This window comes from Bidens hawaiensis, unplaced genomic scaffold, assembly GCF_021521415.1.
Source record: "Bidens hawaiensis isolate Kalapana, Puna unplaced genomic scaffold, B.hawaiensis_p1.1 tig00017562_1, whole genome shotgun sequence".
Taxonomy (NCBI): Eukaryota; Viridiplantae; Streptophyta; class Magnoliopsida; order Asterales; family Asteraceae; genus Bidens; species Bidens hawaiensis.
In genome coordinates, this window is record NW_027492652.1 from 9,802 (window position 1) to 26,084 (window position 16,283).

The 16,283-nt window shown below is 35.4% G+C and overlaps 1 protein-coding gene across 3 annotated transcripts; it reads left to right on the top strand.

Annotated features, from left to right (window-relative positions):
• Window positions 1-5,137: 5,137 nt before the first annotated feature.
• Window positions 5,138-9,529, top strand: LOC143554116 (mitochondrial fission protein ELM1-like). 3 transcript variants are annotated; one of them, XM_077043969.1, is made up of 11 exons: window positions 5,138-5,316; window positions 5,382-5,487; window positions 5,572-5,641; window positions 5,714-5,810; window positions 5,933-6,082; window positions 6,480-6,606; window positions 7,728-7,840; window positions 7,924-7,987; window positions 8,069-8,162; window positions 8,242-8,350; window positions 9,272-9,529. In XM_077043969.1, exons 1-11 carry the CDS (start codon window positions 5,200-5,202, stop codon window positions 9,371-9,373), a joined length of 1,149 nt encoding a protein of 382 aa, XP_076900084.1. In that variant the 5' UTR covers window positions 5,138-5,199; the 3' UTR covers window positions 9,374-9,529. The 3 variants fall into 3 exon arrangements, with proteins under 3 accessions (XP_076900084.1, XP_076900083.1, XP_076900085.1); XM_077043968.1 differs by having other exon boundaries at window positions 5,572-5,810; XM_077043970.1 differs by having other exon boundaries at window positions 5,183-5,320; window positions 5,572-5,810.
• The last annotated feature ends 6,754 nt before the right edge of the window (window positions 9,530-16,283 follow it).

A 16,283-nucleotide genomic window follows, 5' to 3' on the forward strand; every position in this document is an offset into this window, starting at 1 on the left:
CTCCCCAGCGCCCAGCGGGACGGAGCCACCCTCCACTTGATCGTCGTATGCGGCGTGGAAAAACTCCTTGGTTACTGCGCAAAAACAAGACAAATAATATCAGCAAAGGCAAATTTTATTAGCGCGGAAATAAAGCAATGCGATAACTTACGCAAGCCGTCCACTTGGATGACAGGCTCCGCCGCGCTGTCGGCCCACAGCTTACTCATGCCGACCCCCACCAGCGCCTCCTCGCGAATTTTCTTGGCGGGGGATGGTTCGGCGGTCAGTTTCTTAACCCAGGCGCCGGTTGGGTTCTTAATAACATCCGCATCCGCGGGCGCAGAATCGATCGCGCGCATCGTCATGCGGATGGGGATTACACCAGCCCTGATGTAGAAGAACCTCTCAGACCAGTCATGAAGGCTCTTGAATGACACGGTGCTGCACTTAACCTTCTGACTGCGAGGAATAAAGGAGATCCAAGAATCTTGGATCTTGGGCTTGTAAAAAAATTGAAAGCTCCGAGGGGTGGGCTCCTCGCGCTGTGATTTGCACATGAACTCGAAATGAGTCATGCGCACAAGTCCAAACGGATGGACTTGGGATATATGAATCCCGAAAAACCGTAACACCGCGCCTACAAACCTTGTCATCGGAAGACGAAGGTTGCAGTGGGTGAAAAAATGGGTGTACAGTGAAATATAGCCGGGAGGCGGGTCCACCGCCGTTTGCCCGGCCACAGGCAACATGCAGCCAAACACAGGGAGAAAACCCTGTGACGAGATGAGGCTGTCGAGATCGGCCTGCCTCAGTTGCAGGGGATTTCATTCCACCTTTTCGTGGCCTTGGTCCTCCCTACTTCCTCCGATGTGGTCTCAACAACCCTCTTCCCCTTGCCCTTTTGCTTCAATGTCGACATCACCACAGATTTCACACGGCGTCTTCGAGAGGCAATAGAGGTGATTGAGGGGTTAGAGGAGTCTGAGCTATCAGACATACAATAACAACAGCAACAGATAACAGGGTATCTGGAAGCAATAACCAGAAAATCGGAAAGATAGAAGCTTTGGAGTACACAACAATGAAGATGAAGATAAAAATTTTTCCTAAGGGCCTGCTTTTATAGGCCCAGGAGAGAGAAAATTGGCAACTGATCGGATTTCACGCGCCCCCACTCGCAGGTGTAAGCCAACGCGGGCGCGGCACGTGTCCTTAACACTGTTGAGGGGATATAAAAACATAACGGAACTGCCACGGAGCAGAGACGCGCCCCCACTCGCAGGTGCAAACCAATGCGAGCGCGACACGTGTTCCAGACAGCTGTGCGAGGGGACATGAAAGGCAACTGTAGCACCTCGAGCACACGAAACGTCTGACACGTTTCCGGCGCACGTCACCACCAACCAACCACGTGTTTGGACCCTTCGTTTCAACCAAATGGATAGAACTTCGCGCAACGATGGAAACAACCAAGAAAACGACAAAACCCCATTAAAAAGACCAAATCAGTAAGTCTAATATCTATCTTACCGCGCTAGCGCGAGATAAGACACACATTAGACTGGGGGGGCTTGAAGAGGTATGTACCCGCCTCAACATCGAGCGGGGCGGGTCAACCCACAAGATATATACAAGACATTAGAAATCAAAGATATTATCAAGGCACAAAGCCAAAACTTATGCGCACAGCGCATATCGCATATGCTCAAGCATCACATGCTTGCACATATCACATATGCTCAAGCATCACATATGCTCACGCATCACATATGCTCATGCATCACATATGCTCGCGCGTATCACATGCTCACGCATCATATATGCTTATGCATATCACATCGTGCGTGGCGCATCCGCGAGCGGCGCATATCACATACTCGCGCATCATACATGCCCACCCATATCACAGTTGCGCATGGCGCAGCTGCGCGTGGGGCATCCGCGCGTGACGTGTATTACATGCTTGTGCGTATCACATCTGCGCATGAAATATCTGCGCGTGAGAATAAAGAGAAGACCTCGCGCATCCTCAGGATGGGCGCATATCACACATGCACATAATCAACCTCGTCCTTATCCAAATCAGGATTAGGGCAACCTTGATTGTGCACGTCAGACAACCTTCCAGAAGGCATCTTTTTAAGGAATAAGGATATGCTGTTGTTGACAGCTGCTAAATGAAAGGTGGACAGCTCGGCATGACTCATGGGTTACCACGTGATTATAACCAATGAAAAAGAACCAGGTGTCTCCAAGGACACGTGGCGCAAATCGATTGGAGGAGGCCAACAAAACCCTAATTTGGTCCCAGCTCAATCAGTGGAAACCCTAGCACTATAAATACAGCATCAACTCCACAAGGAAAGATATACAAAAACACAGTCACACAATCATACAGTATTCAGCTATTAAGCAATACTCTCCAGATTCCCTTACTCACACATTATTATCTTCTCCTACATATACTTATTCTCACGCCGGAGGGTTACCCCAAAGAGGACCCCTCTGTCCCTTTCTGAGGGGTAAGTTAACGGCGTTGTTCATTTTGTAGGTGGAAGAACACAGATCCAGAAGAACCATCGGTGAAATAGTACAATCAAAACCCGAGGAAAGTAGATCTGCTACCAGTGAGTAGATACACGTTTCTTCAATGACAATAAAAAAAAGTTTGTTTGTTTTTTAATATGATTTTACCCTGTAGTGAGCTTCCAATTCACCAAATGCCATCAGGGAATTTATAGGGTCATCTACATTAACACCCCCCCCCCCCTTCACCCGAAGTTGATGTTTACATAGCAAAATGGATAGAAAAACTTTAAGATGTTAAATTATATAGGTAATGCTAATAACAAATCTGTTATGTTAGTAAGGGTCATAAGGAAGTGGATAAACTATGTGTTTGACAAACCTCTAGCCATTATTTCCCTGGATTTAATCTTATAAGACGAAGAGATAAGACAAGATTATTCACAATTATAGAAGTATAAAAATATATAAAAGTCTATCAATTGAATTAAAACCCAATACACTATGAAGCTCAAACATAAAATCTCAAACTACATTACCTAAGACTTAGATGCATGAGCGCCCATTTGATCACGTGGTCCGTTAAACAATATATAAGTTCCGCATCACCAAGCAACCATAACAACACAATATAAATGTAAATAAAACAAACTAAACTTTAACTTCAACTAATATCAACTAATATCTAAACACATCATTGTTGGTACATAGATGTCAGTAGTTCATAGTCTAGCGTTTGTAATCGAGTCTGTAATGTAATTGTGTTTAAGTTTATCTTTATGTATGTAAGCGAAGTTGTCAACAAGTTCGCTTAGGCGAACTTGTTGAACAAGCGAAGTTGTTGACAAGTTCGCCTAGGCGAACTTGTTCAACGAGCGAAGTTATTGACAACTTCGCCTGAGGCGAAGTTGTCGTGTATTTAAGTAACCTACGGGTTACTGTTTAATGGTTCGGTTGTTGATAGTTCGTTTTAGAGTTCGTGATAGTTGTGATCATTTCACGTGTCAAGTGTCTGTAATAGACGTGGTTCGAGTTATAATATATCGTGGTTTCGTTTGTATCGTGTGTTCGTGTTTTACGTATTCTACGCTCGTATCTACCCACGCAGGGATTCCGCACCTGCGTAGATAGCGATATCCCGTGTACGATCCGTCCAGGAACCTACAATCATACAACAAAATTATATATATTCATAAGGTATATTGGTTTTTATTAATCTCAGCTATCGTTTTTTGTCAAAGTCGGTCCCAACTAACAAATTGGCTGCTGACGGTCCCAACTTTTAACGTCTTTGTTCCCAACAGTCCGCGAATAACAGAATCCTAACGCCGTTAGTTGCAGGTTGTCGGAAAAACGCTTTTGGCCAGAAAACTCACAATTTGATTTTCGAAAAACTTAACATTTTTGTCCCATACATCTTTGTAACTTTGTATCGGACCATTAGGAACCTTTTTCCAGTAAGAGCTTCATTTATTGAGGTTGCCGGAACCCTAAAACTCGACGGAAATGGTTGGTGGTGCGCAAGTGGTGGTGGTTGGTTGGTGATGAGTCAATTGATGGTGGTGGCAGTGTTTGGGTGGTGTTTTCTGGAAAAAAAATGTTATTTTTCCGACAAAAAAACGTTTTTCTGGCGACATGCAACTAACGGTGTTAGGATTCGGTTAGTCACGGAACGTCGGGAACAAATACGTTAAAAGTTGGGATCGTTAGCATCCAATTCGTTAGTTGGGACCGACAACGACCAAATTAGATAGTTGGGACTGATAAAAACCAATATACCTATTCATAATAATATATAACAAAAAACTATAAGTAACCCGCGTGACACGCGGGCTAAAAGCTAGTGTGTGTATATATATATAGTGTTGTATTTGCATATATGCAATAACGCGTATTGTATATCTACTATAGTGTTGTATTACGTGCAATACATGCTATTGTGAATGGTTCAATCAAATCAACTATATTCGATATTTGGTTATAATAGGTGTTAATATCGCCACCACCACATAGCTACGAGTTCGTTAAGCTATTTATGAGAATTACATAATTAATACATCATTTATAGCATTTCACATTTTAGGGTCCCTGATCTATTTTTCATGTGACAATGCTTCATCGTCAACAAATTCTTATCCTTAAGGTGGTTGGCGGTGGTGGGGGCAATGGTTAGTGACGGTGAGTGGGTGTTGGTAGTAATGGCGACGGGTGGCGGTGGGTGTTGATAGTAATGGAATAAATTTCAAGTGTTTTCAGAAGAATGAAATGGACAAAGTTTTTTTTATAGCGCTTGAAAACTATCATAATATCCGAATAAACTTTCCTAAGACGGTATGTCAATTGTCCATACCGAGAAAACCCACCATCATCAGAAAACCCCTTGTCACTTTTAGAACCTAAGACCTAAAATATCCCAACTCCCAAGCCTTAAGTATCACTTAGGGGTGAACAACTTAATCGTCATAATTGTTTAACCGAACTTATTTTAACCGATAACCGACATAACTGGTGGGTCAGTTTAGTGAATTTTCAAAAACCGTCAAATATGGGTCATTCTGATTAAAGATAATTCCAAACACGCCATAATCGAACCCCTATTATTAACAATATGTATGTTTGAGAAACTTTTATTGTTTTGGTTACTACATAAACCCTAGTAAAATGCATAAACCCTGGTAAAACCAACCTAAAATGCATAGAACAACTGTTAGACGAGCTATCATCATCGGAAACGGGTTTGCCGGAGCTGAGAATCAATGTTACGGATTAATCCGAGCTTTAGGCCTATCTCATCACCATTCCTTTTATGTATGTATGCTTCCTACTATTTCATTTCTCTATTTGATGTTTGTAGTTATTGTTTGTTTGATCAGCGTGTTCGTAGGCCAAAACTGTGGCTCCCTGTTTCCACCCCCAAAACATTATTATTACATAGATTCAAAAAACAAGTCTTTCATCCACAACCCATTCTTCCTGCTGGTATGTATGTCAAACTTATTTCTTACTATAAAAGCATGGACTATTTCCTACCATATCATTAAATTTGTATAGATGATATTCCAGATCAATCTGATGATATCTTAGAGGCTGATGCTCAGGCTATTGCGACCGATATCAGAGAGACCTTTCATAAGTATGCTTTGTTTTTATTTAATTCATGTTATTTGGATCCAAGTTTTTTTATGTTTGTATCTTTCGGTTTTAGAGATGGCCCTGTATTGGTGGTTGCGTCTGGGCGGGACACTATATCTGTTGCAACTTCAATTAAACGGTTTGCTCCGGACCATGTTTTTACTATACAGGTTTGACAGGAACCGTTCATCGTTATGTTGCTTTGATCCTTCTTAATACTTGGTTTATGCAAAGTTTGATCCGATACATAACATAGCTACAAATGACATGTATTGTTCTGTGATGGTTGTAGATACAACACCCGCGCTCACATTTGAGTAGGTTTGATATGGTGATTACCCCTCAACATGATTATTATCCACACACTCTCGAAGGAAAGAAACAAACTCCTTGGTTTCTTCGTGGCTGGATTACTCCTCGTCAACCTCCGAGAAAAAATGTGGTGGGTAACGTCTAATGTTTATTACTTTAGGTGCATGGGTCAAATAACTAAAATGAGTACAGGTCAGCTTGGTTTAAGATTGTGCTTAGCGCATTATGAGCACATCATGTAAATGCATTGCCTCAAGTGCAGCGATGCGTTTACATCGCATCAGGTTTAAAACCAAGCAGGTTGGTTTGAGCCCACAAACACTTTCAATTCATATTTTTTGAGTTGTGTAAATACTTAATAATGCGTTAAATATGATTTTGAAAAGTTTATTGTAACGATAGTAGCTTAGTTTTTTAATCAAGCTTAATCCACTTGACCTATTAGAGATGAAACAGAACCCAAATCAACCCATATAATATTATAGTTGCAAGTATACTTATGGAGCTGGTTCTATATACAATCCTAGGTCCTAACACTTGGAGCCCTTCATCAAGTTGATTCAGATGCTTTACAATGTGCAGCCTCAGCCTGGCATGATGAGCTGGCGTCGTTGTGCAAACCGTTGCTTGTAGTCAACATAGGAGGACCTATTCGTGAGTCTATTTTCAGATTTATTTTCTTGGGAGAATTTCATATATAACCAAATCAAACTTAAAGAATCAGATATACCCAAGTTAAATGATTTTTTGGTTAAGGACTGTTTTACCCCTATCAAATAAATGTTTTTTTAAAGTTTTAGGATTCTTGTTGGTACTTCGGTTCTTAATAGTTTTCCATTCGATTCAGTCGTCTCATTGATTCCATTGGGTTTTGGTACAACGATCGAAATCGTTTCGTAGAACAATCGATTTCGATTGATTCAAGCGTATTCCTCAAAATCGAGAGTTAACGCAAGTCAGCTTCTTGATGAAAAGATTTGGGTGGTGGGATGGTACCAGTTTTGTAAAAGAAATTCATAAAATATCATATAAAATGTATAAGGTTAAAATATCATATTTTGAAGAAAAAAACATTGTTGATGGATAAAATAAAAAAAACATTGTTGATGGGTAAAATAAAAAAAACATTGTGGATGGGTAAAATAAAAAACATTGTGGATGGGTAAAATATCATATAAAGTTTTACTTTGTATGAAACAAGTAAATATCATATTTTGAAAAAAAAAATACTGTTGATGGGTAAAATAAAAAAAATTAAGGTTAAAATATGAAATTTAAAAGCTTTAGAAAAATAAGGGTAAATTTGTCATTTCTTGATTTGCTTTCAATGAAATAGTTAAATATGATATTTTAACTAGTTTTTAAGGGCATATTTGATATTTTAAGTTTGAGTTGGGTGTATATGAAATTCTCCGTATTTTGCTCATACAGTTTTCTTCTCCTAAAAAGTTGTTCCTATATATAAAAATATGACTATAGTTGATAGAAAAGATTAAAAGAAGTCAGTTTTGGTCGTTTTATTTTTTAGTTACCTGACTAATAAGTATTGTCTACAAACAAGTAACGGATTCTTTTCTCCACAACTATGAAAACTTTCCAGTGTTTACTATTTTAACCAAACATGATTTTGTTTTTGCTTGTTACAGTTTATTTCCTCATTTTAAGCACATCCAAACACCATCTTCTGCAGTTACCATCATAATTTATTATGCAGAAAATTACCTCACTAGTTTTCTGAATTAACAAGGCTGTTTGGACTTTTGTGCATACTATAGGTCACTGCAAATACGGTGCTGACCTGGCAAGGCAGTTAACAGCATCATTAATGAATGTTCTCCCAACTTGTGGGAGCATTAGGATTTCGTTTTCTAGACGGACCCCGAAGCAGGTACGGATTGTTTCTATTATTAATCAACTCATAGTCAAATGTAAAACATAAAATATTTTTGTAAAGTTTTAACCAACAAACAGGTGTCCGACATATTGGTAAAAGAATTTCATAACCACCCTAAGGTTTATATCTGGGACGGCCAAGGTACCACCATTTTCAGTTATTTCAGTTATTATAAAACACTAATAAAATATATTAATATGGTGAATACATGACACTGTGTAGATCCGAATCCACACATGGGGCATTTAGCTTGGGCTGATGCTTTTGTGATTACGGCTGATTCAGTCAGCATGTTAAGTGAGGCTTGTAGTATGGGGTAATAAGCATATCCGGTTTCTTCAAAATCTTGGCAAATAATCAGTTTTAGCTATTATATTAACTTTTTAATGTTTCAGAAAGCCTGTTTATGTAATTGGAGCTGAAAGGTGCACATGGAAGTTTGCATACTTCCATAAATGTCTACAAGAGCGAGGGATGGCGCGACCATTCACTGGTGACGAGAATGTAAGTTTTAACAAATGCAAAAGACGTTTACTCTTAATATTTTTATAAAGTACACTTTTAGTCCCTGTGATTATAGGATATGGATACATACAAAATCACAAACAAGTCCCTCCATTGTTCAAATTTAAGATTTCTGTCATTTGTTAAATTTTTTATCTAGGGTTAGCGGTCGATTCATGTTTTAATGAAGGGTTTTTTTTGTTTTTTTTTTCCTGCTTTCATTTTGTATTCCGCTTCTTTAAAATCTATAATGGTACTCTGTTGATGGTTTCTTACTTTCTTTCGTCCGGTTTTGATTAAAATTTGGGCCAAATCATGAAGTACAGCTTCATGAAACAACAATCCATTTCTAAGGTTTGATTAATGATAAGCTTTTTTTGTTTCGAATTTCGAAATCTGTAGTTTGTGTTAAGAGTTTTTAAACTGATAAATACAATTCATGAATATAATGCATATGCGTAATTGCATAATCTAAAACTGAAAAGATAGTAATTTAAAAAGGTGAAACGGCCAGTTCGGTTTAGACGAGCGGTTCAAAGTTCCACAACATTGGCCGAATCATCAAACCCCCAAAATCGGGACATATAAAACCCTCGACCGACTTTTAAAATCTGTAGTCTCTGTTAGAGTTTCCAATATGATAAGCATTGCATATTCTAAAAAATAAAAAATAAAATAAAATAAATTTAATTAACATGATTACAGATTAATGCATAATCTTGATTTCATATATTCAATTTGTTCAACATAAATCGACCCTGTATAAACCTAAAGAACCAGTATATTCAAATCAACGCGTCAAATGGTATAAACCCCTACCTGTTAACAATATACAAGTTTGACCCATATACTTGATAATAATACAAATAGTAATTAAAGTTTAGTTTAAACTTTCAACAATTACATGGTGTTATTGCACAGATAGCCAAATCCTGGACCTATCCTCCCTTACAAGACACTGCGGAAGCAGCGGAGCATGTGATTCAAGCACTAGCCAAGCGTGGCTGGAATTTGCAGCCTTGACGGGTTAGAATCATATTGATGGTCAAACGTTACTTTGACTGGGTTTATAGGAAAAGAAGATGCCATTCGTTTGATGAGAAATAAAAAGGAATATCGAAATTCAAGTGGCTGAAGCGGTAGCAGCTACTTTCAAAGTAATAGAAAGAAAAGCAACGTCTGGAATGGGAGAGTTAAAGTCGAAAAGAGGATTCCTCGCTTCTTTCTCATTCAAAACTGTGCATAAGACTTCCATTTCAACAAATTAGGACCTTGAAACGCTTTTGGTTTAACCTCTCAACATGTTAAATTCAAATTTTGTTTTTGTAGAGGAATGAACATTTTGTGCTCTTATGAATGCCCATGGCTCTGGTTACTGGTCTTTTGAATGTTTTTGGTTTCTGTTGGAATTAGTGGTATAAAATTTCGTTTTTGTGTTGATTGTTTCCAGTTCTACTTGGTTTAAGTAGATGTGCTATCTATCTAGTTGATGCTATAATGGCCTGATTATGGAATGAAGTTTTAGGTGTTTTTGTGTGTGTGTGTGTGTGTGATGAATATAGGATGTTAGAATTCAATTTATATATTTATACATGAAGATTTTGTTAGGTCCAGTGCTTCATAAAGTTAATGATGATAGTAGTAAGTTAATAAAAGCCAAGATGTAAATTTAGGTTGTTATTTGGTACTTCACTAGAGGAATTGAACACGTCTATGAGTGAAAGGTGTGACTTGCCACCTTATGATTGCTCGAGTTGAAACATGTCACCCTTTTATTGCAAGTAATGAGATGGCAATTGGTTGTATTAAAAGGTTTACATGGAATTGATTGTAAATTTTATTTTCTTCTAATTTTTAATAAAAATAGAAAAACAATGAACTTGAGTTTTTTGTTTTGTTTTGAGTATAAAGTAGAAACACCAAGACTAAACTGATGTGAAATCATAAAATCTCATATTAGGAAACATAGATTGAAGTCTTGGATCTCCGAGAATACAGAGAGAAAGAAAATCGTGTTAATGGAGTTGCTATAAACTTTATGATTTCATATTTAAGGGGCGGTCAAGATAAGTGGGTATGGAGTGATGATAACTTCGGTGCATTCTTGGTAGCCTCTGTTAAAAAGCTTCTCTATCAAGTTGAGACTCTTCATAAAAAAAAATCTTAGAATAGAATTCTTGGGTTCCGTTAAAAGAGAATGTTGTGGTGTGGCGTGCACTACTAAATCGTCTCTCTACTACGGACAACCTGATAACGAGAAAAGTATTCTCAGGCCCGGTTGTGTGTAGCGGTTGCTTGGCTACAGGGGAGTCCGCTGACCACATATGTATTTCATGTTTTGTAGCCTTGGTGGTGTGGCAAAGCATCAGTGCCAACTATGAGGCTGGGCAAGGTGGTTGACCGACCCTGGCCTGATCACCCCGAATCCCGACAGGCTTGAATTTTTAATTTTCTTAAAATTGTATATACTTTTTTGAAAAAAAAATATGTATTCTTAATATTTAAATCAAATTACGCAACTCATTGTCGATTTGTATAACATATATATCAGGCGGTATAATTTGAGAACTTGTTGAGTTTTAAGAACTTTAGGAACGTCATTCTTAACCACACATTTAATTAAATATGTTAGATTATCTGGTTGAGATTAAATCTGATTAAAAAATTAAGTATGAGAGAATATAAATATGTATAGCGATTACACTAATTTAAACATCCGTTACATTATGTAAAAAGTCGATTCGGTGCGTAAAAAATGTTGTAAGTTTTCTACGTACATGTGACCTACATATATTACATATATGTAAAAAATCAAAACAAAAATTATTGCGTTGAATTCTTTCGAGTTCTTAAAACTCAAAGTGATTTTCAAATGAAATCAACCATATATATATATATATATGTGTGTGTATATATATATATATATATATATATATAGGATCATGATCATGAGAGAACCTTTTTGAAATTGAGAACTATGAAAACCATTTTGGACCACAAAAAACTCATAAATAAAAAAAATCATAAAATAAAAAAAACACAAAAATCAAAAAAGTAAAAAAACCAAAATTCTTATTTTATCATCCGGGTTTCATAAAAAAACTCGGTTTAGCTAAATTATATACACATATGTATAATATATACATATATGTACATTTACATGTTTTTTTTGTATACATGTGTATAATTTAAGATAAATGATACTGTACATATGTGTATATCACGTAACTAAAAATTATATAAAATTATACATATGTGTATAATACGACCTTTTTTTTGTTTTTTTATTAATGAAACCATAATGAAATATAAGAATTTTGGTTTTTTTTACTTTTTTAAAATTTTTATTATTTTTTGTTTATGATTTTTTTAAATATTTTTTTAAATGTGCTTTTAGGGGTCCAAAATGGTTCTCAAAGTTCTCAATTTGCAAAGAGTTCTCTTAGGATCCTTACCTTATATATATATATATATATTGGTTTGAGTTCATGTTAAAAGTCACATTAGTGTGAGAAGTGTAAGAAAATAATTTAAACCAATTAGATTTTTTCTTTTTTATTTTTTCATATAATTAACGTAGGGGTAACTTGATAATTTGTTTTATATGATATGTATTAATTGTATTTGTTAGTTTCAAATTATCAAATCAAATTATTTTTAAAAGTTACTTCGGTGAACAATAATATCGAATGATTATTTCAATTTTTAGCTGATCATACAAGCTAAGCATTATTATTATTATTATACACAAACATTTTTAGCATTATTATTATTATTATTATTATTATTATACACACAAACATTTTTAGGTGATATTTCCAACACCACCCTACACTTTCATACACACGAACATTTTAAGCGTAAGTCATAGCTAATAATTCACTACAATGCCATACAAAAGTAGTCATCATCATTCACCATTTAGACACAACTACATGTAGTCAGATAAAACGAGTTGTCAAAAAGTTTGTCTAAACAACTACATGTATCACTACACTGCCCTATGCAAATTTATTGAACTGTCCTACACAAATTTAGAAACAACTATATGTAGTCAGATAAACTATATGTTCACCTACACTACCCTACACAAGTTTATTGAACCACACATTAGTATCGCAACTATCCTACACGTTCTTACATCACTCAAACTATGTTATAATAACCATACAAAAATAAAAATTATGTTCAATAAATCTTTTCCCAAAATCCATACTATGATTTACAAACATAAATATTGTTAACTAACGTGTGTATCACACTTCCCTACATTAATCTACACTATAATACACTCCCATAAACACAAAATTAACGTATCTTTGGGAAATATGAAAATATGGAAACAATATTTGATATCTTTGGAAAATATGAAAAATTGATTATGGTAGCATGATTATGGGAATTTTGGATAATAATCTACAATTTTAATGTATCTTCTAAACACAAGATTACTACACTACCCCTTTTAATTAAAAAATGCATTAAAACAATGAGTTATTAATTACAAAAATGTCATAATCAATGTAGGCCATTGATCAATCTAATCAATGATTATAAATAACTTCTCACACTAATATGATTTCTCCAATGAACCATCTCATTTACACACACACATATATATTGCACAACCCAAATGATAACTAAGTAAGCTTATTTAAAAATATAATTGTTTAAATCAAATAAAATAAACCTTTTACTTAAGGCCCAAAATTTTACTTACGTTGTTAAAAACATGGGCCGACTAGATCATATCAAATGAAGATTGGAAAATTCGTTATAAAAAAGAGGGCCGACTAGATCATGAACGTATGCCGACTAGATCGCGTTATTAAAATTAAAAAATACTAACATTTTAAACTATAAATAGGCAAGAATCGGGATAGATATATGAACCACCAAAATCTACCCAAACACTTGCCCAATATCCTTGCAAAATGTCTTCCAAATTTGTAAAAAAAAAGCCACGTCCAAACCTCAAACCAATATATATCAGTATGACCTGTCTCCATTTCTAGAATATGTGGCCTCGGAATTAGGATGCGATCAATAAGTGTGGAAGTGGGGGTGGGGTGTACTCCATATCACACTACTCCAACTACCACCGGCTTCACTTCATCCACCATATTTCACGAGGAAGGTTTCGTTGGGGGGGGGGTCCCGCTTGATATATAGAGAGGCGACCCAACCAGAACCTTGAACACCCGACATTGTGATGTGTATGTCGTCAAAGTCAAAGATGTAGAGCAAACGACACATCTAGTCGCTGGTTCCAATTACGCACACCAAATTAATTAAATATCATGTATTTTGTTATTAAAAAATGATATTGTAATCGGTATATTTATAACAATCAATGATATTAATCATATAACTTTGTTAACTTTTTTGTGAATTTAATATTAAAACATACGTAGCTATAAAATTCGTTCAATAGTTGTAGACATTTTTGAAAACTTCACGATCTGGTCGGCGTTTTCACGATCTAGTCGGTATTCGTTCACGATCTAGTCGGCCCTCTTTTCTGATAACGTTTTTTATAATCTTCATTTGATATGATCTAGTCGCCCAACATGTCACTAATATAGAACATGTAAGTCTTCCATTATTACTCTCATCTAAATCTCTTAAAAGCTTTCAAAGCACATTTATGAGGTACCAAAAACTTTGATTTTGACTTAATATGCATAGCTTTTACTCATTATTTTGATTTATAAATTATTTATCTTTATTTAAAAATAGTGTTTGTGTTTACTTTTTAGTTGTTTTAAGTGTTAATGTATATGTATATTATGTATGTGATACATATCAGGTGTGTGTGCGGTGCAATGCGGTACGATTTTAGGCTAAAACGTACTTAACTCAAAAATAAAAGATGTTATTTTTTTTAATTTTTTAAAACCGTTTGGTTATTTTGCTTTTAATGGTTAATGTTGAGGCGGTTTCTTAGGATTTTTTTCGGTTCGGTTTTGTATTTTTGGTTTTTTTAATTCCGGTTTGATTTTTTCGATTTCGTGCATACTCCTAATATATATATATATATGTGTGTGTGTGTGTTTTATATGTATTAGTTATACATATTGTATACATTCGTATATGATAACCCTTAAGAGTATGTGCCCATCTAAAATATATCTAATAGAGATAAATTTTGGATTGTCCCCTTTTGGGATTGGTTTTTGGATATTATATCTCGTGTAGGATATTTACAGGTTGACTAATTAAGAAAAAATCAATAGTTATTTCCTCATACTCTTTCACGTTTGCGTTTTATACGCATACTTTGGGAGTTGAGGGGAAATGATGCCGATTTTTTCTTAAATAGTCAACTCATTAAATTGTATACACACATGATATAATTTTCAAAAAGTGGGTTAGGATCTGCCGCCTTAGAGCACCAATTTACACCACATACGTATATTTATTTGTTATTTTGTTTTCAGATGGATCGTAAAGACTGGATGTATGGTATTCCAAGTACTAGCAAAACATATATAAATGACGTTCAAGGTTTTCTTAAGGCTGCCAAAGATAATAAAGTAAAAGTTGGAGATGAAATGATTTGGTGTCCTTGTAGGGATTGTCAAAACTACAAAAGATTTGATAATATTAATGAAATGGCGTTTCACTTGACGACTCGTGGTTATAAGCCTAAATACACTTGTTGGTTAATGCATGGTGAGTCACTTGGTGATCGTGGCATGTCGTCAAATAATTAAGGAATGAAGATAAACGTAATTCAATAAATGACGACGATGGGGATTTAAATGACACCAATGACAATTTAAACGACATGTTTAAAAATATAGAGACTGATGTTGGTGATGATGAACTAGACATATTAAACATCTTTTTGATGGTTTATAAAAACCATTATATACCGGTTGTTTGAAAATTTTTACAAATCTATTAGAGGCTGTGCATGAATTGCTTCTGGAAGATAACAAGTTACAAGTTTTGTTTTACAATGCAAAACAATTGATGTGTTCGATGAGTTGAAAGTTAAAAGAATACACGCATATCCAAATGATTGTATGTTGTACAAAAAAAGTTAAAAAATGATCACAAGTGTTTTAACTGTGGTGCGTCGAAGCATAAGCGTAAACCGAAACGGGTTTTTAACAGAGTGATCTAGTCGGCGTTTTCACGATCTAGTCGGCCCGACAAAGACATGAATGCAGTCGACCCGACGAACCAGTCGTCACGTCAGCTTTATGGACATGTGTTCACTTTTATTGGCTATACGAACTAGTCATCTTGAATGATCAAAAAGTCGTCCCGCTTTTTTTTGTAATGGACATTTTGGGAATTCTTTGTAAATGGTGGACAGATTTGGAAAACCATATTTTAATATGGATATTACGGGAATTTTCCTTAAATAATGCTTAATAATCTTAAATACATATAAACGAAAACTTAAAATGCTCTATGGTTGTTTCCCATCTTATCTTAAACCACCAGATTGCTTTATTTGTAAATAAAAGCTTCTCATGCATTTGACCCGAATTCATGGGTATGAGTCTCACCAAACCCATATAACTCTTAAACGGGATATAACATTTAGTTTTACATATCGGTTAATCAAAGAAACCTTAACCTTGATAGCTTTTAAACGAGTTATTTATTACATCTCATTTATTTGTGAAATCATTTCATAATCAAACCCTAAGTATATTATTAACTTGTTTACAATAAATAAAATTAAAATTTAAAAAAGTATATAAATATCATAAACGAAAAATGTAAAACAACCTCTGTAATACGAGAATAAAAGGAGTAGTATTTAATATAATAAAATATTTTATTTCTTTAGTCAATTAAGGGCAAAAGCGTCAAACCCACAAAAGTAGAAGAGGGAAGAACTCGTAGTTAGATTTTGAATAAAAAAAGTGGGGGGAAATACATACTCCAAATCCAGTTGAATACAAGACACTTA